The 24,465-nt window shown below is 39.9% G+C and overlaps 2 protein-coding genes across 7 annotated transcripts in view; both read left to right on the forward strand.

Annotated features, from left to right (window-relative positions):
* LOC118402481 (muscleblind-like protein 1) overlaps window positions 1-13,559 on the forward strand; it is a 57,407-nt gene extending 43,848 nt beyond the window's left edge. For 2 of the 6 annotated variants that reach the window (XM_052476306.1, XM_052476310.1), the window contains 5 exons: window positions 4,069-4,104; window positions 5,089-5,174; window positions 5,517-5,561; window positions 6,629-6,694; window positions 9,459-13,559. In XM_052476306.1, the coding sequence (XP_052332266.1) occupies window positions 4,069-4,104; window positions 5,089-5,174; window positions 5,517-5,561; window positions 6,629-6,685 (224 nt within the window). In that variant the 3' untranslated portion in view covers window positions 6,686-6,694; window positions 9,459-13,559. The remainder of the gene's footprint in view (window positions 1-4,068; window positions 4,105-5,088; window positions 5,175-5,516; window positions 5,562-6,628; window positions 6,695-9,458) is intronic. The other 4 variants (XM_052476308.1, XM_052476312.1, XM_052476307.1 and 1 more) reach the window with 3 other exon arrangements.
* Window positions 13,560-16,888: 3,329 nt separating this feature from the next.
* Window positions 16,889-19,199, forward strand: LOC118401790 (ras-related protein Rap-2b-like). The gene has a single exon (XM_035799379.2). The coding sequence runs from the start codon at window positions 17,230-17,232 to the stop codon at window positions 17,776-17,778; it is 549 nt and encodes a 182-aa protein (XP_035655272.1). The 5' UTR covers window positions 16,889-17,229; the 3' UTR covers window positions 17,779-19,199.
* The last annotated feature ends 5,266 nt before the right edge of the window (window positions 19,200-24,465 follow it).

A 24,465-nucleotide genomic window follows, 5' to 3' on the forward strand; every position in this document is an offset into this window, starting at 1 on the left:
GTGAATGTGGTCTGGGGGCTGTGTGTGAATGTGGTCTGGGGGGCTGTGTGTGAATGTGATCTGGGGAGCTGTGTGTGAATGTGGTCTGGGGGGCTGTGTGTGAATGTGGTCTGGGGGGCTGTGTGTGAATGTGGTCTGGGGGCTGTGTGTGAATGTGGTCTGGGGGCTGTGTGTGAATGTGGTCTGGGGGGCTGTGTGTGAATGTGGTCTGGGGGGCTGTGTGTGAATGTGGTCTGGGGGGCTGTGTGTGAATGTGGTCTGGGGGGCTGTGTGTGAATGTGGTCTGGGGGCTGTGTGTGAATGTGGTCTGGGGGGCTGTGTGTGAATGTGGTCGGATGGAGACGGCATAGGGAAGTTTGGGTTGTTCTTTCTGACCCAATGCTTCTGTTTGGCAACATACTGAATGCCCTGCTTCTATATTAGTACTATATGCCCTGCTTCTATATTAGTACTATATGTCCTGCTTCTATATTAGTACTATATGCCCTGCTTCTATATTAGTACTATATGTCCTGCTTCTATATTAGTACTATATGTCCTGCTTCTATATTAGTACTATATGTCCTGCTTCTATATTAGTACTATATGCCCCGCTTCTATATTAATACTTTATGTCCTGCTTCTATATTAATACTATATGCCCTGCTTCTATATTAATACAAAATGTCCTGCTTCTATATTAATACTATATGTCCTGCTTCTATAATAATACTTTATGTCCTGCTTCTATATTAGTACTATATGTCCTGCCTCTATATTAGTACTATATGCCCTGCTTCTATATTAATACTATATGCCCTGCTTCTATATTAATACTTTATGTCCTGCTTCTATATTAATACTATATGCCCTGCTTCTATATTAATACTAAATGTCCTGCTTCTATATTAATACTATATGTCCTGCTTCTATATTAATACTATATGTCCTGCTTCTATATTAATACTTTATGTCCTGCTTCTATATTAATAATATATGTCCTGCTTCTATATTAGTACTATATGTCCTGCTTCTATATTAATACTATATGTCCTGCTTCTATATTAATACTATATGCCCTGCTTCTATATTAGTACTATATGCCCTGCTTCTATATTAATACTTTATGTCCTGCCTTCTATATTAATACTATATGTTCTGCTTCTATATTAGTACTATATGTCCTGCTTCTATATTAATACTATATGTCCTGCTTCTATATTAGTACTATATGTCCTGCTTCTATATTAATACTATATGTCCTGCTTCTATATTAATACTATATGTCCTGCTTCTATATTAGTACTATATGTCCTGCTTCTATATTAATACTAAATGTCCTGCTTCTATATTAATACTATATGTCCTGCTTCTATATTAATACTATATGTCCTGCTTCTATATTAATACTATATGTCCTGCTTCTATATTAATACTATATGTCCTGCTTCTATATTAATACTATATGTCCTGCTTCTATATTAGTACTATATGTCCTGCTTCTATATTAATACTATATGTCCTGCTTCTATATTAATACTATATGTCCTGCTTCTATATTAATACTATATGTCCTGCTTCTATATTAATACTATATGCCCTGCTTCTATATTAATATTATATGTCCTGCTTCTATATTAATACTATATGTCCTGCTTCTATATTAATACTATATGTCCTGCTTCTATATTAATATTATATGTCCTGCTTCTATATTAATACTATATGCCCTGCTTCTATATTACTATTATATGTCCTGCTTCTATATTAATACTATATGTCCTGCTTCTATATTAATACTTTATGTCCTGCTTCTATATTAATACTTTATGTCCTGCTTCTATATTAATACTATATGTCCTGCTTCTATATTAGTACTATATGTCCTGCTTCTATATTAATACTATATGCCCTGCTTCTATATTAATATTATATGTCCTGCTTCTATATTAATACTATATGTCCTGCTTCTATATTAATACTTTATGTCCTGCTTCTATATTAATACTTTATGTCCTGCTTCTATATTAATACTTTATGTCCTGCTTCTATATTAATACTATATGTCCTGCTTCTATATTAGTACTATATGTCCTGCTTCTATATTAATACTATATGTCCTGCTTCTATATTAATACTATATGTCCTGCTTCTATATTAATACTAAATGTCCTGCTTCTATATTAATACTATATGTCCTGCTTCTATATTAATACTATATGTCCTGCTTCTATATTAATACTATATGTCCTGCTTCTATATTAATACTATATGTCCTGCTTCTATATTAATACTATATGTCCTGCTTCTATATTAGTACTATATGTCCTGCTTCTATATTAATACTATATGTCCTGCTTCTATATTAATACTATATGTCCTGCTTCTATATTAATACTATATGTCCTGCTTCTATATTAATACTATATGCCCTGCTTCTATATTAATATTATATGTCCTGCTTCTATATTAATACTATATGTCCTGCTTCTATATTAATACTATATGTCCTGCTTCTATATTAATACTATATGTCCTGCTTCTATATTAATACTATATGCCCTGCTTCTATATTAATATTATATGTCCTGCTTCTATATTAATACTATATGCCCTGCTTCTATATTACTATTATATGTCCTGCTTCTATATTAATACTATATGTCCTGCTTCTATATTAATACTTTATGTCCTGCTTCTATATTAATACTTTATGTCCTGCTTCTATATTAATACTATATGTCCTGCTTCTATATTAGTACTATATGTCCTGCTTCTATATTAATACTATATGCCCTGCTTCTATATTAATATTATATGTCCTGCTTCTATATTAATACTATATGTCCTGCTTCTATATTAATACTATATGTCCTGCTTCTATATTAATACTATATGTCCTGCTTCTATATTAATACTTTATGTCCTGCTTCTATATTAATACTTTATGTCCTGCTTCTATATTAATACTATATGTCCTGCTTCTATATTAGTACTATATGTCCTGCTTCTATATTAATACTATATGCCCTGCTTCTATATTAATATTATATGTCCTGCTTCTATATTAATACTATATGTCCTGCTTCTATATTAATACTTTATGTCCTGCTTCTATATTAATACTATATGTCCTGCTTCTATATTAGTACTATATGTCCTGCTTCTATATTAATACTATATGCCCTGCTTCTATATTAATATTATATGTCCTGCTTCTATATTAATACTATATGTCCTGCTTCTATATTAATACTTTATGTCCTGCTTCTATATTAATACTTTATGTCCTGCTTCTATATTAATACTATATGTCCTGCTTCTATATTAGTACTATATGTCCTGCTTCTATATTAATACTATATGCCCTGCTTCTATATTAATATTATATGTCCTGCTTCTATATTAATACTATATGTCCTGCTTCTATATTAATACTATATGTCCTGCTTCTATATTAATGCTATATGCCCTGCTTCTATATTAATGCTATATGCCCTGCTTCTATATTAATATTATATGTCCTGCTTCTATATTAATACTACTGCTTCTGTTTGGCAACATACTCTATCTCTTACCTCCATTTTAATACTGAGCTGCTTCCTGTTTTTGTTTCTATCTTGAGCGTGCGTGTATGTGATGTGTCACTATTATGATCATGACTTTTTTCTATAACTATTCATTGATTGTTTATTGCTGCTACTATTATTATCACAGTTGATTGCAAATTAATAATCCATGACACCTCAGACAAAAGTGCCTGATCTGATCAGTATAAACTCTCAACCTGATTCTCCTGATCGTCTAGTTTGGTCTAGATTGGTCAGCACCAGGGTTGGGGTCAATTACATTTAAATTCCAGTCAATTCACAAAGTAAATCCAACTACACATTTCCCTCAGTCTTTCCACTGCTGTCCACTGACTGTGTTACTGAATGCTGACCAGTTAACTCATTCATGTTATTCTCCTGATCTCTTCTTTCACTCTAATGAATCTTGTGATGGGCTGTTTTGATTTCTCTCCCCCCTTTTCCAATCCACTTCCTGTTGCACACTTCCTGTTGCACTGCATGATGGGCATTTGAGCAGGCTCAATATTCTGCATGACCCCCACCACCGGTGTTGGTAGGTTCCAGCATTCCTTCTTCACCAATTAGCTTTCAGCCTCGCCAGTGACTCGCACGCCATCAAAATCTAACTAACCATCACACAGCTAAAAGGTGGCACCTTGGCTTTCTGAAGCGAACCCAGATAGTTTTCTAGCATGACTCCCAATCTGTTTGTGCTGTCTAGTCAATGATTATTGATTAGTCAAGACAGCACAAACAGTTCTGGGATCTGGCTAATAGTTTAATCAATAATAATGAATCAGTAATCATTAGTATGATCATATCAACATGTAGTTGGATCTGCCTTTGCTTTGATACATTTGAGCCCTATATATAGCCTTTGACTTCATCAATTCACAAATCATCTCATCATGGGTGTTGGTGACTTGGGAGTCACAGGGTTGGTTGTGGTATATAACTGACTCATTTGCACATTTCATTTGTCAATGATACTGTATTTAGTCATATCTATAAATGTAAATACTGGAGATAAGTTTTATTCTGTTTTGGGTGTACTACCAAACATGTTACTGTAAATACACCTTGGACACTAAGCTGTGATTGCTTGACCCTTGACCCTTCTCTGCCCTCTCTGTTGACAACATCAGCTTTTGGCTGGTATAACCTCAATATGCCATCCACAAATGTACCACACTGAATCCCCTATACCCTTTACATCCATGGCTGCATTCCAATCAGATAACTCACTCCCTTCTCTTCTCCCTCATGTCCTTTTCCTCTTCAGATCAGATTGATTGATTAGAAAGGACTGGAGGTGTTCAGGCAATATAGTAACTGCCTTCCCTAACCTTCTTGTTGTCTGCTTCCTATTGCTTACATCTATCCAATCCTCTCAGAGGGAAAGGGAGTGAGTTATTGAATTGGAATGCCTCACCACCCCCTCCTCACCACCAGTCCTTCACATTTGCCTGGTGGCCAATTGGCCATACTCCACTCCTCTGTGTGTTGTTGCTTATATGATTTTCCCTTCTGACAAAAGTACCCATGATGCACGGTGGTACGCCAGCATCTGCAGCCACCACATCTGCCACAAGCGTTCCCTTCGCAACCACCTCAGCCAATCAGGTTTGCTCCTCTACCGCCCCTCTATCTCTTTCTCCCCCCCCCTCTCTCTCTCTCTCTCTCTCTCTCTCTCTCTCTCTCTCTCTCTCTCTCTCTCCCAGGAGATGGGTTTCCCTCTCGTTGACTTACACTAGTTGTTTCCAGTTCTTAACATTATTAGATGGACCTTTATAGTGTTGGTTGTTAGAACAGTACATGTGTGATGTTAATGGTCAACTTTTAATGTACTTGTTAAATACAAGTTAAAAATGTTATTAACTTGTCATTCTGGGGAGACATTTACTGTTTGTCGTTATAATGTCTGACATCATTTTAACCTCGATGTTTGTCCTTTCTCATTTTGAGGACTCTTCCTTATCAAAGTTGACTACCAATGAGTACATGCAATTGGTATGTATGAGGAGGTTTTCCTTCTTTTTGTAAAGTATTTTGTACAGCAGTTGCTATCTGTGCCACTTGGTTCTTCTGCAGCTGCTTACGTAGGGCATCGCTGTGCCGCATGCACTCAATGCTACTGCAGTGTCTGAGGAGTCCACATGTTTCTGCTGCTGACATTCCAAGGCCCTTTAGTGAGGAGACATTACAGTTGAGATGTAGAAGTACACAGTATGTGGTCACATAGGACGAGGGAAAGAATACATAGTCAAAAAATATATATGTTTACCTATACTGAGAGTGCAACAAGCTGACATTAGATTCAACATTATTATCCCCAAAGAAAATGTGTTTATCCTTAACTACCTGCAGGTTATTTTTGTAGTGCCCAAACATCATTTTTTTTAAAGGAGGTCACCAAATTGTAGGACTTGAGTTTGCATGGGTAGCCACCTCACTACCGACTGACATTTAGTTTCCTTCCCCTCACACACGCCCCGCCAACCCTTCCTTGATCAGGTGTCAGTGAGCCTATAAAACGTTTGGTTTTATCTAGGTAACGTTGTAACCACATTCTGCCTTATCTTGCTATCTTCATCTCCTTTTGGGTAATGAACTCTGAGATTTGCTTAAAACTGCGGATCAGGGTCCGATGATGTGCATAAGATGTGGGATGTGTTTTTGAGGGGGTCCGATGATGTGCATAAGATGTGGGATGTGTTTTTGAGGGGGGCGTCCGATGATGTGCATAAGATGTGGGATGTGTTTTTGAGGGGGGTCAGATGATGTGCATAAGATGTAGGATGTGTTTTTGAGGGGGGTCAGATGATGTGCATAAAATGTGGGATGTGTTTTTGAGGGGGGTCAGATGATGTGCATAAGATGTGGGATGTGTTTTTGAGGGGGGTCAGATGATGTGCATAAGATGTGGGATGTGTTTTTTAGGGGTGCGGGGTCAGATGATGTGCATAAGATGTGCATAAGATGTGGGATGTGTTTTTGAGGGGTGGGGAGGGGGTTTCGATTATGTGCATAAGATGTGGGATGTGTTTTTGATTTCTCTGCTCTGTCTCCATCCACAGATTCCAATCATTTCTGCCGATCATCTGAGTAACCACAAGTATCTGACTCAAATGTAGTCAAGAAAAGTGAGTTTCTATTCATCTCTGTTTCTCTACAGTATGTTTACCTTCCAACCCCGCCAAGAATATCTGAGTGCATTTAGCCAAATTATGGCAGCATTTGTCTCCATGCTTATACATTTAAAGGAGCAATCTGCAATCGATACATACAGTGCATTCGGAAAGTATTCAAATCCCTTGACTTTTTCCACATTTTGTTACGTACATTTAAAAATGTTTAAAAAAAACTTTAATATTACATTTACATAAGTATTCAGACCCTTTACTCAGTACTTTGTTGAAGCACCTTTGGCAGCGATTACAGCATTAAGTCTTCTTGGGTTTGACACTACAAGCCAGGCACACCTGTATTTGGGGGGGTTTCTCCCATTATTCTCTGCTGATCCTCTCAAGCTGTCGGGTTGGATTGGGAGCGTTGCTGCACAGCTATTTTCAGGTCTCTTCAGAGATGTTCGATTGGGTTCAAGTCCGGGCTCTAGCTGGGCCACTCATAGACATTCAGTGACTTGTCCCCAAGCCACTCCTGCGTTGTCTTGGCTGTGTGCTTTGGGTCGTTGTCCTGTTGGAAGGTGAACCTTGGGCGTTATGGAGCAGGTTTTCATCAAGGATCTGTACTTTGCTCTGTTCATCTTTCCCTCGATCCTGACTAGTCTCCCAGTCCCTGCCGTTGAAAAACATCCCCAAAGCATGATGCTGCCAACACCATGCTTCACTGTAGGGATGGTGTCAGATTTCCTCCAGATGTGACGATTGGCATTCAAGCCAAAGAGTTCAATATTGGTTTCATCAGACTAGAGAATCGTGTTACTCATCATCTGAGAGTTTTAGGTGCCTTTTGGCAAACTCCAAGCGGTCTGCGTGTGCCTTTTACTGAGGAGTGGCTTCCGTCTGGCTCTCTACCATAAAGGCCTGATTGGTGGAGTGCTGCAGAGATGGTTGTCCTTCTGGAAGGTTCTCCCATCTCCACAGAGGAACTATAGAGTTTTGTTAAAGTGACCATCGGGTTCTTGGTCACCTCCCTGACCAAGGCCCTTCTCCCCTGATTGCTCAGTCTGGCCGAGCTGCCAGCTCTAGGAAGAGTCTTGGTGGTTCTAAACTTCTTCCATTTAAGAATGATGGAGGCCACTGTGTTCTTGGGAACCTTCAATGCTGTAGAAATGTTTTGGTATCTTCCCCAGATCTGTGCCTCGACACAATCCTGTCTCGGCGATCGACAGACAAGTCCTTCGATCTTATGGTTTGGTTTTTGCTCTGACGTTCACTGTCAACTGTGTGGGATCTTATATAGACAGGTGTGTGCCTTTCCAAGTCATGTCCGATCAATTAAATTTACCCTGGCTTAACCAAAATAGAGAATAAAAAGCCTCTCTATGGCCAGGGCGTGACAGTATGCAAAATGTGTACGTAAAATGTGTATATGTAGCAGAAAAGCTTTAAAAAACAATTGATGTAAAAAAAAATGATACCTGGTGGATGGGTATTAAAAAAATAATGAAAATATGACAAAAAAATAGGTATTTCTGTTTTTATTTTTAATACAGTTGTAAAAACCTGTTTTTGCTTTGTCATTGTGGGGTATTGTGTGTAGATTAATGAAATGTTTTATTGATTTAATCTATTTTAGAATAAGGCTGCAACATAACAAAAATGAGGAAAAAGGGAAGGTGTCTTAATATTTTCTGAATGCAGTGTGTTTTCTGAATGCAGTGTATTTTCTGAATGCAGTGTATTTTCTGAATGCAGTGTATTTTCGAATGCAGTGTATTTTCTGAATGCAGTGTATTTTCTGAATGCAGTGTGTTTTCTGAATGCAGTGTATTTTCTGAATGCAGTGTATTTTCTGAATGCAGTGTATTTTCTGAATGCAGTGTATTTTCTGAATGCAGTGTGTTTTCTGAATGCAGTGTATTTTCTGAATGCAGTGTATTTTCTGAATGCAGTGTATTTTCTGAATGCAGTGTATTTTCTGAATGCAGTGTATTTTCGAATGCAGTGTATTTTCTGAATGCAGTGTATTTTCTGAATGCAGTGTGTTTTCTGAATGCAGTGTATTTTCTGAATGCAGTGTATTTTCTGAATGCAGTGTATTTTCTGAATGCAGTGTATTTTCTGAATGCAGTGTGTTTTCTGAATGCAGTGTATTTTCTGAATGCAGTGTATTTTCTGAATGCAGTGTATTTTCTGAATGCAGTGTGTTTTCTGAATGGAGTGTATTTTCTGAATGCAGTGTATTTTCTGAATGCAGTGTATTTTCCGAATGCAGTGTATTTTCCGAATGCAGTGTATTTTCCGAATGCAGTGTATTTTCCGAATGCAGTGTATTTTCCGAATGCAGTGTATTTTCCGAATGCAGTGTATTTTCCGAATGCAGTGTATTTTCCGAATGCAGTGTATTTTCCGAATGCAGTGTATTTTCTGAATGCAGTGTATTTTCTGAATGCAGTGTATTTTCTGAATGCAGTGTATTTTCCGAATGCAGTGTATTTTCCGAATGCAGTGTATTTTCCGAATGCAGTGTACGCGTTGGGATTTCAATGAATGATATATACCCATTGAGATATGTCTATGAATTTGAGAGTGGTTACATTTCTCCAGCCTCATCCCTCAGATGTTTGACAAAACAGTGGTGGGGTCTCTCCTTTGTTATTGTTTGAACTGCAGATTGCAGCTTTAAGGAACCTTTCAGAGAACAACAATAAGATATTGGAAGGCTAGCTTCATTTGAAAATAATGTATTTTTTAATGTAATTCCTTGCCTCTTGTTTTACAGATCAAATGAATGGTTAATGGCACCGTCCAAGCCTAAAGAGTTCAGCCTTTATGTAAATAGTGTTCAGAATGTCAAGCAATGGACTGGAGGACCATCGGTCATCATCTCTCAGCCACTCTGGAATGCTGGTCTTGTTACGCATGCAAACATCGGTGTGCTCGGTCGATGCCATGACACACACACACAGACACACACACACACACACACACACCCTCGTCCTCCAAGTCAACGTCCAGCTGAGAAGAGGAGTGTCTGTCTGTCTGTCCATCTCTGCTGACAGACAGACACTGAGTACATTAACAGTACACCTGTTTGTTCAAACACAATACCATGGCACTCAAATTATTGTTCTTTTTTTTGCACACACATGAGGTTGAGACCAAGGTGTTGTTGCATCTTCCCTGCATAATACAGTGTTGGTACGTTGGTAGACCAAGACGGAATTTTTTATTTGCTTTGTTCTGTTTTTAAAGTAATCGACTTAAAAAAATTTTAAACGTGCCCCTTAAATTTAATTTTAAATCAGAAAGGCACAATACATTTTAAAAGGGCGAAACGTCAGAGCATGTACAGTTTTCTGTTTTTAATAAGGCTTCTAGTTAAACTAGATACTAAAATGAGGGTCAGAGACATATGAATGTTCTGGGTAAGAAACACACCTGTGTACCTTTTGAAAGCACAGCTTTAAGCACCATAGAGGCCATACATCCCAGAGTGTTAGTTCAGCAGTGTTATTCTGTTTACCTAAGATATGTGTTTTGTATGGCTCAACTTTTGATTTTTACATAATTTCTTCATTGTCTATTTAAGTAATAAGGCCCGAGGGGTTGTGGTATATGGCCAATATACCACGGCTAAGGGCTGTTCTTAAGCACGACGAAGCGCGGAGTGCCTGGATACAGACCATAGCCGTGGTATATTGGCCATATACCACGATCTCCCGAGGTGCTTTATTGCTATTATAAACTGGTTACCAACGTAATTAGAGCAGTAAAAATACATGTTTTGTCAAACCCGTGGTATACGGTCTAATATACCATGGCTGTCAGCCAATCAGCATTCAGGGCTCGAACCACCCAGTTTATAATTAAGCGATAGGCCCTCGGTGTGTTGTATATGGCTACATACCACTGCTAAGGGCTATTCTTATGCACAATGTATCGCAGAGTGCCTGGATACAGCCCTTAGCCTTGGTATATTGGATATATACCACACACCCCCCAGGTGCCTTATTGATGTTATAATCTGGTTATCAATGTAATTAGAGCAGTAAAAATAATAAATGTTTTGTCATACCCGTGGTATACGGTCCGATATACCACGGCTGTCAACCAATCAGTATTCAGGGCTCGAACCACCCAGTTTATAATAGTTTTTTAAACATTGTACCATTTGCTTTGTTGTTGGGGTTGTCTCCAACCTTTTAAGTCGTCAGTCTCCTACATCTAAAAACAGAGGTGCCTTTTCTCTTTTTATCGATCTGTTTTTGTTTCTCCTTTCTTTTTGTGCTTTATTGTTGTGTTTATCAGACGGGCTGAGCTCATGGTGACTGAGGAGGTGTAAGTCCGTAGACTCTAAAGCCTGTTGAAGTGATGTTGGACGTACTAGTTCTCCATCAGGTGTTAATTCCTTGTTCTCAGCCTTAAAGGTGGAGGGATTCTAAAACTGTGTCTGCAAAGAAGCACCGTAAAACCATGTGTTGTTAAAGTGAGAAAGTCAGACTTAAATGAGGTCATAAGAAGATTTGGCACTTGGTTGAGTGTTTTTGTGCTTCCCCTACCCCATTACCCCTCTATAGGCTAATTTAACTTTAATTGAGGTAATAAAACAAAATCATTGATTTGATATTAATCAAAAAATAACGAAAATCTTTCCCTTTTTGGACCTGATTTAATCCGGTTCTGGATACCAAAGCACAGTTCTGCTCGTGCACGAAGTGTTACCGAAGTATATGACCAAATTCAGGAAGGTTGAACACAGAATTGGGGAGCAGAGAATGAATTCAGAACCCCTGTTTTCACGTGCCATTATGGTCTGTGATTTCATTTGTTGTTTTTTCTGTTTTGGCTGTGAGGTGTAAAATCTCTTTACTGATTGTAATGTACCTAATACCTATTCAATTGTATCTATTGAAGCCTTAGATTACTGGACTGGGTCCCAACCCAATCACATGTACTTTCAATCACCATACAGGCAATGAACACCAATGATATTTTATAGTCCGTACACATACTGCATGTGTTTTTGATTTGTTCTTCTCTTTTTTTCTCAAGTAACAATTTACTCTCTTAAATTTCATTGAACTCATGTGTTATGTATTACTTAAGGATTTGAATATATTTGAATATTTAGTTTGTAGGTTTTTGCCTTATTATATTCTACTTGACAATATTGTTAAATAGCCGTTGTAGACTGAGGTGGTATTACATCCATAACTTTTTAAAACCATATTCATGATTAATAATAATGTGTGGAGTCAGATAAAGTATTCAAATCATTCATGTAGCTGGATGTCTCTTTAGATTGAAGAGGTTCATTATCAATTAATTTTGTTGATCAAAGACCTTTTGATATTGATACAAGGAATGACATTGATTTGATCAGTTGGTAGGTTGCCAAGGCATCAACTCTGGCTGAAAACGAATGTTTCAACTAGCTCTTTTTTCTTTGAGGTCTTGTTTGAAAATATATTGTGTCGAAATGTAGATTGTCCATGTTTAGGGAAGGAGAAAACAAGTTATTTTCTACTTTATCCATTTCAAAAAATATATATTGTTTTAATATTTCTTAAGATTGCCCTGAATATCAGGCCAAAATGAACATTGAGATTGATGGGTCTCTGGAGTTGGGTAAATAGTGAGATGAGAGGTGAAGTAGTAGACTTTGCCGAATCGGGAAGGTCTGTAATGCTGCAGATGAACGATCTTTAAACTAAGGGACGAAGGTTGACTTTTTGCACTTCTGTATATAGTCAATGAACAGAGAAAAAACATGTATCATATTGAGATATTATTTTGAATAAAAAATTCTATAATTATAAGGAATTTTGTTAGGTTAATTTAAAACATCTAAACTGAAAGACCAGCTAAACAAATTTGCTTGCAAAATGAAAAGAAAATCGCACCAGTTTCTCAGCCAATGCACTCAGAAAAAGCTATGTGCTTTTTGACTTCTTTTGTCAGTGGCTTGTAGTTTGCCAGGAAATTCTCAAGGGGAGCATGCCCCCCATGTTCACTCCCACTCCCCTTGTAGTTTATTATTATTACTTTTTACTTAAAACAAATATCCTATATTGTCTATATTTCAAATGTTGGACCAGGCCCTTCATACTTGGACCTCTGGTACAATAACTACAATAAATGATATTAGAAACCATATTATATTTTAGTTGATTTGACTGCATGTAAAAGAACACAAATGTAAACAATATATATAGGTAGATAAGGAAAATTCATATTTTTAATTTACTAAATAACATCGACATTTGGGGAAAAGAGACTGCAGACAAGTCATCAATCACTTGTGATATAACATTTTACCAAGAAACTCCATGAGATCTCAAGAATAACATGTAATGTAAATGCCAAACCACCCAAGAAATATTGTCTTATCACAGTAATATTAGTCATGTCAACATGGACTCACAGGACAGATACAGCTAATGCTACCAGGTAACTGTGCACTCAGCAGGCGAAGGCTCACCGCCATACTAAAAGAATAGGTAAATACTCTTTCAAATGAATGTAACCGTCTTCAGTCAAGGTCAACTTATTTCTGACTCGAGGTCGCTGTATAAGTGCTATTGAACCAAAGCGTCACTTTCTCCAAACCAACCAGTGCTGCTCGGACAGATTTCACTGTCTCTCGGCTTATTAAATAAACCAAGGTCTCTCTTCCCTGCTGGGGGCACACAGGCTTGACTGCTTATTATGTGTAAGTGATCACTTACATTTTCTTTGCTTATAGTTGCTACAGAATAATGTACTACTCTGCTTTCAGATTTGTTTTATGCACAATTTATTGTTGCCATAAATGACTCTTGCTGTTATGAATTATAAAAAAAAATGAATAAAACTAAAACTGATTTGCTCACGCAACTCATCTATGGTCTCCGTGTTTGTCTGTTAACTTTAGTCTTTGAAACATTACATTAAAGAGCATCCAAAACACATCAGAACTAACGAGGCACTCTGACATCACATGAAAACAGACGGATTCTGCTTCAAACTTCAGTCTCATTGCCATCTAGTGGACAAATAATTGTCTTCACCCAAATAACACCAGTGAAATTGGACACCCATTTATCAAATCAAATCAAATGTTATTGGTCACATACACATGATTAGCAGATGTTAATGCGTGCTTCTAGTTCCGACCATGCAGTAATATATATATATAGAATACTATATATATATATATAGTATTCTGCAATGGGATGTCTACTCAGCTAATCAAAAGTCTTGTAGATTAGTTGAGTTTGTTGTGCTCATGCTGTGCTGGAGCAAACATGCGGCTTGTGGCTGACAAGTTGTGGATCATGGTTGGTGACTAGCACTGCTTTATGTTATCATACTGTACTGTCTGGTTCATCATGAGAATGGGACATGACGACAACAAAGAAACACAAATTATGATCTCAACAACAATTCTGAATTAAGGGCTCCCGAGTGCACTGCATCTAAGTGCTAGAGGTGTCACTTACAGACCCTGGTTCAATTCCAGGCTGAATCACAACTAGTTGTGATTGGGAGTCCCATAGGGCGGCGCACAATTGGCCCAGCATTGTCTGTCATTGTCATTGTACTTAACTGACTTGCCTGGTTAAATAAAAACAATTATTGATTTCAAATCCTGCTGAAATGCACTCAAGAGTGTGTGGAAGCCTTATGTAGAGCCTACATTGGGCAGGAACCAGCTTTGACTGACAATTAAACCTCCAACTAGGTGAAAAATCAGTCAATGTGCCCTTGAGCAAAGCACTTAACCCTAATTAATTCAGTATATTGCTCTGGATCAGAGTGTCTGCTAAATGATTCAAATGTAATAGTTAAACAATAAAGTGGCACTCCAGTGTTCTTTTCACCTCATTTAACACCTGATTTACTTAAATAAAGGTGTTCTCAACTAGCCTACCTGGTTAAATAAAGGTGTTCTCAACTAGCCTACCTGGTTAAATAAAGGTGTTCTCAACTAGCCTACCTGGTTAAATAAAGGTGTTCTCAACTAGCCTACCTGGTTAAATAAAGGTGTTCTCAACTAGCCTACCTGGTTAAATAAAGGTGTTCTCAACTAGCCTACCTGGTTAAATAAAGGTGTTCTCAACTAGCCTACCTGGTTAAATAAAGGTGTTCTCAACTAGCCTACCTGGTTAAATAAAGGTGCTCTCAACTAGCCTACCTGGTTAAATAAAGGTGTTCTCAACTAGCCTACCTGGTTAAATAAAGGTGAAATAATGGAAGCAATGGAACAGAAAACGATCATGTCCCCCCAAAAGGTCATCATTGAAGCTCTCTGACACAGGAAGTGTAAGTCATCTGTGTAGAATCCAGAGAGACAGGTTCCCAATGCCCCAGGGAACCTACTGATAGTGACATCACCATTCCCTGGTTTGAGACGGAATCTGTGTCCTATTTGTCTCTCTGGTATGAGAGTAGGCTCTACATGCACTCAAAGTAGGCAAACTGCCTTGGGTCATAGTTCCTTCAAGTATTTCACTTCAAAATAGTGAACAGTCCTGACATTTTCCCACTATTTTTAAGTTTTACTATAAAAAAGTAATATCCCAAGAAAAAAATACAGTAAAGTACACACAAATGTAGACATATCTACAAACTATAAAAAGTAGGGCATTCAATGAGTTGGTCTGATGGGAATCCATCCAAAACAGGAAAGCCCTGCCCCTCCTCCACTTGTGCAATGTCATGACATACCTGGACCAGCTATTGAGATGTGCCTTTTGTTAACCAGGTAGGCTAGTTGAGAACAAGTTCTCATTTACAACTGTGGCCTGGTCAAGATAAAGCAAAGCAGTACGACACAAACAACAACACAGAGTTACACATGGAATAAACAAACGTACCGTCAATAACACAATAGAAAAAAAAGTCTAAATACAGTGTGTGCAAATGGCGTGAGGAGGTAAGGCAATAAATAGGCCATAGTAGCGAAGTAATTACAATTTAGCAAATTAACACTGGAGTGATAGATGAGCAGATGATGATGTGCAAGTAGAAATACTGGTGTGCAAAAGAGCAGAAAAATAAATAAAAACAATATGGGGATGAGGTAGGTAGATTGGATGGGCTATTTACAGATGGGCTGTGTACAGCTGCAGCGATCGGTTAGCTGCTCAGATAGCTGATGTTTAAAGTTAGTAAGAGAGATATAAGTCTCCAACTTCAGCAATTTTTGCAATTCGTTCCAGTCATTGGCAGCAGAGAACTGGAAGGAAATGTGGCCAAAGGGGGTGTTGGCTTTGGGGATGACCAGTGATATTTACCTGCTGGAGCGCATGCTACGGGTGGGTGTTGTTATCATGACCAGTGAGCTAAGCTAAGGCGGAGCTTTACCTAGCAAAGACTTATAGATGACCTGGAGCCAGTGGGTCTGGCGAAAGAGTAAAGCCCTAATTTATGGTGATGTTTGTTAAAAGTAATGGATGCCTTGAGAAAATTGCATATTTCATTCAGTCATATATTTCATAAAGAATATGTCTATAATAAACATACTGTAGGCCCCAACCTACAGTACCAGTCAAAAGTTTGGACACACCCACTCATTCAAGGGTTGTTCTTTATTTATTTATAGAATAATAGAATAATTAGTGAAGACATCAAAACTATGAAATAACACATATGGAATCATGTAGTAACCAAAAAGTGTTAAACAAATCAAAATACATTTTATATTTGAGATTCTTCAAAGTAGCCACCCTTTGCCTTGATGACAGTTTTGCACAATCTTGGCATTCTCTCAACCAGCTTCATGCGATAGTCACCTCATGATTACATCATGTTCCCAAAAATCATTCAAATCGATTTTTCCCCTGTCATAGCCCCCAGAGTTTCCATTTTTTTAATGCACTGAAGTCGGAAGTCTGAGATTTCCAAGTTCCTTATTGTTTTGAATGTGGCACCACTTGTCTTGAAAGCACCAAGACACACGTTTGTCACCCGCTTTCAATGGGCAACATTTAGTTGAATATTAATAGACTTTGCTTTACTGTAATATTACTAAAGCTAGGCCTATAAATGATAAGCCTCCTGATATCAACCTCATCATATAAGATAAGTATTGTGGGGGCATGCCCTGGACAACACACTTCAAGGCGTCTTGTAACAATAATTTGTTACAAAGAGGACGGGTCACCTGACTGACACAAGAGTGAGTGACTAATATTTGTATTGAGTAACGTTTTGGGTGACTGCCCCTTTACGAAAACGGAAGTAAGCCTTGGCTCGTGACGTTAGTTGCCTTGCGCCGAGAAACAGTGGGCAGGAAACGACAGGCAGAGAAAGACTAGTTCACGCGTACCGACACCATGGCACAGTACAAATAACCGAAAATGTGCTCCACGTTATATTACTAATGTTCGGGAACGGCCACAGTCTTCGGCTTCTTAGCAAGACTTTTGGAGACGTTCCTCGAAAGCTTTTCCGCCGAGGGATTTGACAAGTCCCACCCGTGAAAGGTGTCTGCGGTCTAAAAACATCGGGGCGGACGGCGGGTGGGAAGAGGATTCGTAGAGAAGGGCTGTCTGCTTTCTGGAGCCATGAGGGAGTATAAAGTGGTTGTGTTGGGCTCGGGCGGAGTGGGTAAATCAGCATTAACGGTCCAGTTTGTGACGGGATCCTTCATTGAGAAATACGACCCCACAATAGAGGATTTCTACCGAAAGGAGATCGAGGTGGACTCGTCGCCCTCTGTTCTGGAGATACTGGACACGGCCGGGACCGAACAGTTCGCCTCCATGCGAGACCTGTACATCAAAAACGGGCAGGGATTTATTTTGGTCTACAGTCTGGTCAACCAGCAGAGCTTCCAAGACATCAAGGCATTGAGGGATCAAATCATCCGAGTGAAAAGATACGAGAGAGTGCCAATGGTATTGGTTGGAAACAAGGTGGACTTGGAAGGCGAGAGGGAGGTCTCTTCCGGGGAAGGCAAGGCGCTGGCTCAGGAGTGGAATTGCCCGTTTATGGAAACTTCTGCAAAAAATAAAGGCTTGGTCGACGAACTGTTCGCAGAAATCGTGAGACAGATGAACTATTCTTCTTTACCCAGCGGTGGAGATCGCTGTTGTTCTTGCGTGCTTCTCTAAGAAAACATGTTTCGTGCAGCTGTGAGTGTTTCATCTATGTGAAAACCATCAAACAAGCCCTATTTTGATAACTTGTTAACAAAATAATACGGTCTCTTTTATTTTGATTAGGCGGCGGTCAATATAGAAAGCTGCCCACCGTTGTATTATCGCACACACCATCGAGGATGACAACATTAGATATTGATATAGCCTAAAAAGTGTTTACATGACAAAGTACTTGAATGTTTAAGTTTTTATTTCAATATCAAACAGCTTTGTATTTGACACTTCTCTGGAAACGTGCCTCGATGGGAATATGTCCTATTGTGAAACCTAAGAGAGACACTGTGTTGCTTTGTTTTGCGCTGATAATGTTATGTGGGGATTGATTACTGTTGAGTTGTACTTTTTCACGTCTTCTGGGCAGGAGAGATGGATTGATTGGAGGACTCCTCCCTCTGCTGAACAGCGAGGGTCTGCTTTCTGTGGATTCTGCTGGGCTAAAAGGAACATTTGCCCCCCCCGAAAAAAAAAAAAATTGGGAACTCCCTGCAAAAGCTCTTTTTTTTCTCTCTCTTTTTTTTTTGGTTCAGTGTCAAATAAACCCCATATGCCAGTCAGTAAACCTGCACTGTTTACTGGAATTAGCTTAAACCTGAGCATCCTGTTCAAATAAGACTAAACATAACAAATAGCTTGAACATCAAGCTGTGGTACATTACCTGTTGAGAAAAAAGCCTACTCAAGACATGGGGTGTATTCATTACGCAGATTCTGTTGCAAAACGTTTCTTAAACGGAAGAAAACGGGGGTGACCTGCCTGAATTTGTCCAATAGAAACTTGTTTTTCTCTATTTGCTTACATTTGGTTCTTAAACGGTTTCCATAATGAATACGCCCCTGGAATGTGGTGGTTTGTGGTTTTTCTTTGGGACTGCTGATGATGTTGTATTGAATACAAAACTTGCACTTCCCTTGCCAGTGTCACTCTTTACACAAACAAGGACCTTACAGATGTTACTGACATGACATGGAGAATACGCACGACTGGACCCCATGTCAAGTGCCTTCCTGAGAATTACACTTGTCTCCATGTGCCAACCAAGGAGCCCTCTAATCACAACAGTACTTTACAGTTTCAGTTTGATTTCAGTTGGGCTCATAGTGTTACTTTTTGTATTTTTCAGAGAGGAAGTTGAGGTGTAGACCCCCCCCACACACACACACACTGGTACTAATCCACAGAGAATATGAACCCAAGCAGGTTTATGCTGTGGGGTTCAGAGAAAAGTAAGCCATGTTTGAGTTTTAATTAGACATTTTTATGATTTCTTTCTGAAATGTGAAATCCTGATTCAATTGTAATTTTGACCTCAAGTCTATTACTACCCACCTGTCTGGTTTGGAGGACTTTTGAATACAAAAGGCATTTTCTGCAACGTTTTGGTGTGGGCTCTTCATTCTGTTGGTGTGATTGCGTGGGTGTGTGCTCTTCATTCTGTTGGTGTGATTGCGTGGGTGTGGGCTCTTCATTCTGGTGGGTGTGGGCTCTTCATTCTGGTGGGTGTGATTGCGTGGGTGTGTGCTCTTCATTCTGTTGGTGTGATTGCGTGGGTTGGTGCTCTATACTTGAATGTGTAGTCGTTGGCTTATTAAGACTGTAGGTCCTGTGTAGCTCAGTTGGTAGAGCATGGTGCTTACAACACCAGGGTTGTGGGTTCAATTCCAATGAGGGCCCAGTATGAAGAAAATAGTATTAAAATGTATGCATTCTTTGCTTTCAGTTGCTCTGGATAAATGACTAAAATGTGCAGGCCTAGTACATCTATAGGCCTTACTGTTGCATCATATGTCAGACCCAGGCCTGGCTCCTATTGGACCTCTGGTTTTTCAGGCCCTCTACAAACATCAACCAGGAACCCTATCTCAAATACCGTTCTGAAATGTGTTTCTGTTTGCTTTGTCAATGGTTGAACATAAACACAACCTTTCTGTGATGTAGTCGAGCAACACTGAAGGGCACCAGTTTAGAATGTTTGTTTGGTCCCTCCAGCTGTTAGAGTAGAGGGCATGCTGGGTACAACTATAGTTGACGAGTGGTGCTTCCTGTCACATGGTTTCTGGATATAGTCTGTCAGAACGGGACAGCTTTCTGTGTCTCCAGCCAAGCCCAATCAGCAGACAGACAGATGTTTGTAACCACGTGTGAGAGAGAGATGGATGAGTACTGGGAAACAACCAGCAGACAGTGAAAATCAGATGTGTTGGGGTGTTTGAATGAAGCAGAGAGAGGGTGGAATTAGATGTGTTGGGGTGTTTGAATGAAGCAGAGAGAGGGTGAAATTAGATGTGTTGGGGTGTTTGAATGAAGCAGAGAGAGGGTGGAATTAGATGTGTTGGGGTGTTTGAATGAAGCAGAGAAGGGGTGAAATCAGATGTGTTGGGGTGTTTGAATGAAGCAGAGAGAGGGTGAAATTAGATGTGTTGGGGTGTTTGAATGAAGCAGAGAGAGGGTGGAATTAGATGTGTTGGGGTGTTTGAATGAGGCAGAGAGAGGGTGAAATTAGATGTGTTGGGGTGTTTGAATGAAGCAGAGAGAGGGTGAAATTAGATGTGTTGGGGTGTTTGAATGAAGCAGAGAGAGGGTGGAATTAGATGTGTTGGGGTGTTTGAATGAAGCAGAGAAGGGGTGAAATCAGATGTGTTGGGGTGTTTGAATGAAGCAGAGAGAGTGTGAAATTAGTTGTGTTGGGGTGTTTGAATGAAGCAGAGAGGGGGTGGAATTAGATGTGTTGGGGTGTTTGAATGAAGCAGAGAAGGGGTGAAATCAGATGTGTTGGGGTGTTTGAATGAAGCAGAGAGAGGGTGGAATTAGATGTGTTGGGGTGTTTGAATGAAGCAGAGAGAGGGTGAAATTAGATGTGTTGGGGTGTTTGAATGAAGTAGAGAGAGGGTGAAATTAGATGTGTTGGGGTGTTTGAATGAGGCAGAGAGAGGGTGAAATTAGATGTGTTGGGGTGTTTGAATGAAGCAGAGAGAGGGTGAAATTAGATGTGTTGGGGTGTTTGAATGAAGCAGAGAGAGGGTGGAATTAGATGTGTTGGGGTGTTTGAATGAAGCAGAGAAGGGGTGAAATCAGATGTGTTGGGGTGTTTGAATGAAGCAGAGAGAGGGTGAAATTAGATGTGTTGGGGTGTTTGAATGAGGCAGAGAGAGGGTGAAATTAGATGTGTTGGGGTGTTTGAATGAAGCAGAGAGAGGGTAAAATTAGATGTGTTGGGGTGTTTGAATGAAGCAGAGAGAGGATGAAATTAGATGTGTTGTGGTGTTTGAATGAAGCAGAGAGAGGGTGAAATTAGATGTGTTGGGGTGTTTGAATGAGGCAGAGAGAGGGTGAAATTAGATGTGTTGGGGTGTTTGAATGAGGCAGAGAGAGGGTGAAATTAGATGTGTTGGGGTGTTTGAATGAAGCAGAGAGAGGGTGGAATTAGATGTGTTGGGGTGTTTGAATGAGGCAGAGAGAGGGTGAAATTAGATGTGTTGGGGTGTTTTTGAATGAGATGTGTTGTGGTGTTTGCATGAAGAGAGAGGGTGAAATTAGATGTGCTGGGGTGTTTGAATGAGGCAGAGAGGGTGAAACAGATGTGTGTTTGAATGAGGCAGAGAGAGGGTGAAATTAGATGTGTTTGGGTGTTTGAATGAAGCAGAGAGAGGGTGAAATTAGATGTGTTGGGGTGTTTGAATGAGGCAGAGAGAGGGTGAAATTAGATGTGTTGGGTGTTTGAATGAGGCAGAGAGAGGGTGAAATTAGATGTGTTGGGGTGTTTGAATGAAGCAGAGAGAGGGTGGAATTAGATGTGTTGGGGTGTTTTTGAATGAGGCAGAGAGAGAGATGTGTTGGGGTGTTTGAATGAGGCAGAAGAGGGTGAAATTAGATGTGTTGTGGTGTTTGAGTGAGGCAGAGAGGGTGAAATTATGTGTTGGGGTGTTTGAATGATTAGATGTGTTGGGGTGTTTGAATGAAGCAGAGAGAGGGTGGAATTAGATGTGTTGTGGTGTTTGAATGAAGCAGAGAGAGGGTGAAATTAGATGTGTTGGGGTGTTTGAATGAAGCAGAGAGAGGGTGGAATTAGATGTGTTGTGGTGTTTGAATGAAGCAGAGAGAGGGTGAAATTAGATGTGCTGGGGTGTTTGAATGAAGCAGAGAGAGGGTGAAATTAGATGTGTTGTGGTGTTTGAATGAAGCAGAGAGAGGGTGAAATTAGATGTGCTGGGGTGTTTGAATGAGGCAGAGAGAGGGTGAAATTAGATGTGCTGGGGTGTTTGAATGAGGCAGAGAGAGGGTGAAATTAGATGTGCTGGGGTGTTTGAATGAAGCAGAGAGAGGGTGGAATTAGATGTGTTGGGGTGTTTGAATGAAGCAGAGAAGGGGTGAAATCAGATGTGTTGGGGTGTTTGAATGAAGCAGAGAGAGGGTGGAATTAGATGTGTTGGGGTGTTTGAATGAAGCAGAGAGAGGGTGAAATTAGATGTGTTGGGGTGTTTGAATGAAGCAGAGAGAGGGTGAAATTAGATGTGTTGGGGTGTTTGAATGAGGCAGAGAGAGGGTGAAATTAGATGTGTTGGGGTGTTTGAATGAAGCAGAGAGAGGGTGAAATTAGATGTGTTGGGGTGTTTGAATGAAGCAGAGAGAGGGTGGAATTAGATGTGTTGGGGTGTTTGAATGAAGCAGAGAAGGGTGAAACCAGATGTGTTGGGGTGTTTGAATGAAGCAGAGAGAGGGTGAAATTAGATGTGTTGGGGTGTTTGAATGAAGCAGAGAGAGGGTGGAATTAGATGTGTTGGGGTGTTTGAATGAAGCAGAGAAGGGGTGAAATCAGATGTGTTGGGGTGTTTGAATGAAGCAGAGAGAGGGTGGAATTAGATGTGTTGGGGTGTTTGAATGAAGCAGAGAGAGGGTGAAATTAGATGTGTTGGGGTGTTTGAATGAGGCAGAGAGAGGGTGAAATTAGATGTGTTGGGGTGTTTGAATGAAGCAGAGAGAGGGTGAAATTAGATGTGTTGGGGTGTTTGAATGAAGCAGAGAGAGGGTGAAATTAGATGTGTTGGGGTGTTTGAATGAAGCAGAGAGAGGATGAAATTAGATGTGTTGTGGTGTTTGAATGAAGCAGAGAGAGGGTGAAATTAGATGTGTTGGGGTGTTTGAATGAGGCAGAGAGAGGGTGAAATTAGATGTGTTGGGGTGTTTGAATGAGGCAGAGAGAGGGTGAAATTAGATGTGTTGGGGTGTTTGAATGAAGCAGAGAGAGGGTGGAATTAGATGTGTTGGGGTGTTTGAATGAGGCAGAGAGAGGGTGAAATTAGATGTGTTGGGGTGTTTGAATGAAGCAGAGAGAGGGTGAAATGAGATGTGTTGTGGTGTTTGCATGAAGCAGAGAGAGGGTGAAATTAGATGTGCTGGGGTGTTTGAATGAGGCAGAGAGAGGGTGAAATTAGATGTGTTGGGGTGTTTGAATGAGGCAGAGAGAGGGTGAAATTAGATGTGTTTGGGTGTTTGAATGAAGCAGAGAGAGGGTGAAATTAGATGTGTTGGGGTGTTTGAATGAGGCAGAGAGAGGGTGAAATCAGATGTGTTGGGGTGTTTGAATGAGGCAGAGAGAGGGTGAAATTAGATGTGTTGGGGTGTTTGAATGAAGCAGAGAGAGGGTGGAATTAGATGTGTTGGGGTGTTTGAATGAGGCAGAGAGAGGGTGAAATTAGATGTGTTGGGGTGTTTGAATGAAGCAGAGAGAGGGTGAAATTAGATGTGTTGGGGTGTTTGAATGAGGCAGAGAGAGGGTGAAATTAGATGTGTTGTGGTGTTTGAGTGAGGCAGAGAGAGGGTGAAATTAGATGTGTTGGGGTGTTTGAATGAAGCAGAGAGAGGGTGGAATTAGATGTGTTGTGGTGTTTGAATGAAGCAGAGAGAGGGTGAAATTAGATGTGTTGGGGTGTTTGAATGAAGCAGAGAGAGGGTGAAATTAGATGTGCTGGGGTGTTTGAATGAGGCAGAGAGAGGGTGAAATTAGATGTGCTGGGGTGTTTGAATGAGGCAGAGAGAGGGTGAAATTATATGTGTTGTGGTGTTTGAATGAAGCAGAGAGAGGGTGAAATTAGATGTGCTGGGGTGTTTGAATGAGGCAGAGAGAGGGTGAAATTAGATGTGTTGTGGTGTTTGAATGAAGCAGAGAGAGGGTGAAATTAGATGTGCTGGGGTGTTTGAATGAGGCAGAGAGAGGGTGAAATTAGATGTGCTGGGGTGTTTGAATGAGGCAGAGAGAGGGTGAAATTATATGTGCTGGGGTGTTTGAATGAGGCAGAGAGAGGGTGAAATTAGATGTGTTGGGGTGTTTGAATGAAGCAGAGAGAGGGTGAAATTAGATGTGTTGGGGTGTTTGAATGAGGCAGAGAGAGGGTGAAATTAGATGTGTTGTGGTGTTTGAGTGAGGCAGAGAGAGGGTGAAATTAGATGTGTTGGGGTGTTTGAATGAAGCAGAGAGAGGGTGGAATTAGATGTGTTGTGGTGTTTGAATGAAGCAGAGAGAGGGTGAAATTAGATGTGTTGGGGTGTTTGAATGAAGCAGAGAGAGGGTGGAATTAGATGTGTTGTGGTGTTTGAATGAAGCAGAGAGAGGGTGAAATTAGATGTGCTGGGGTGTTTGAATG

This window comes from Oncorhynchus keta, chromosome 23, assembly GCF_023373465.1.
Source record: "Oncorhynchus keta strain PuntledgeMale-10-30-2019 chromosome 23, Oket_V2, whole genome shotgun sequence".
NCBI lineage: Eukaryota > Metazoa > Chordata > Actinopteri > Salmoniformes > Salmonidae > Oncorhynchus > Oncorhynchus keta.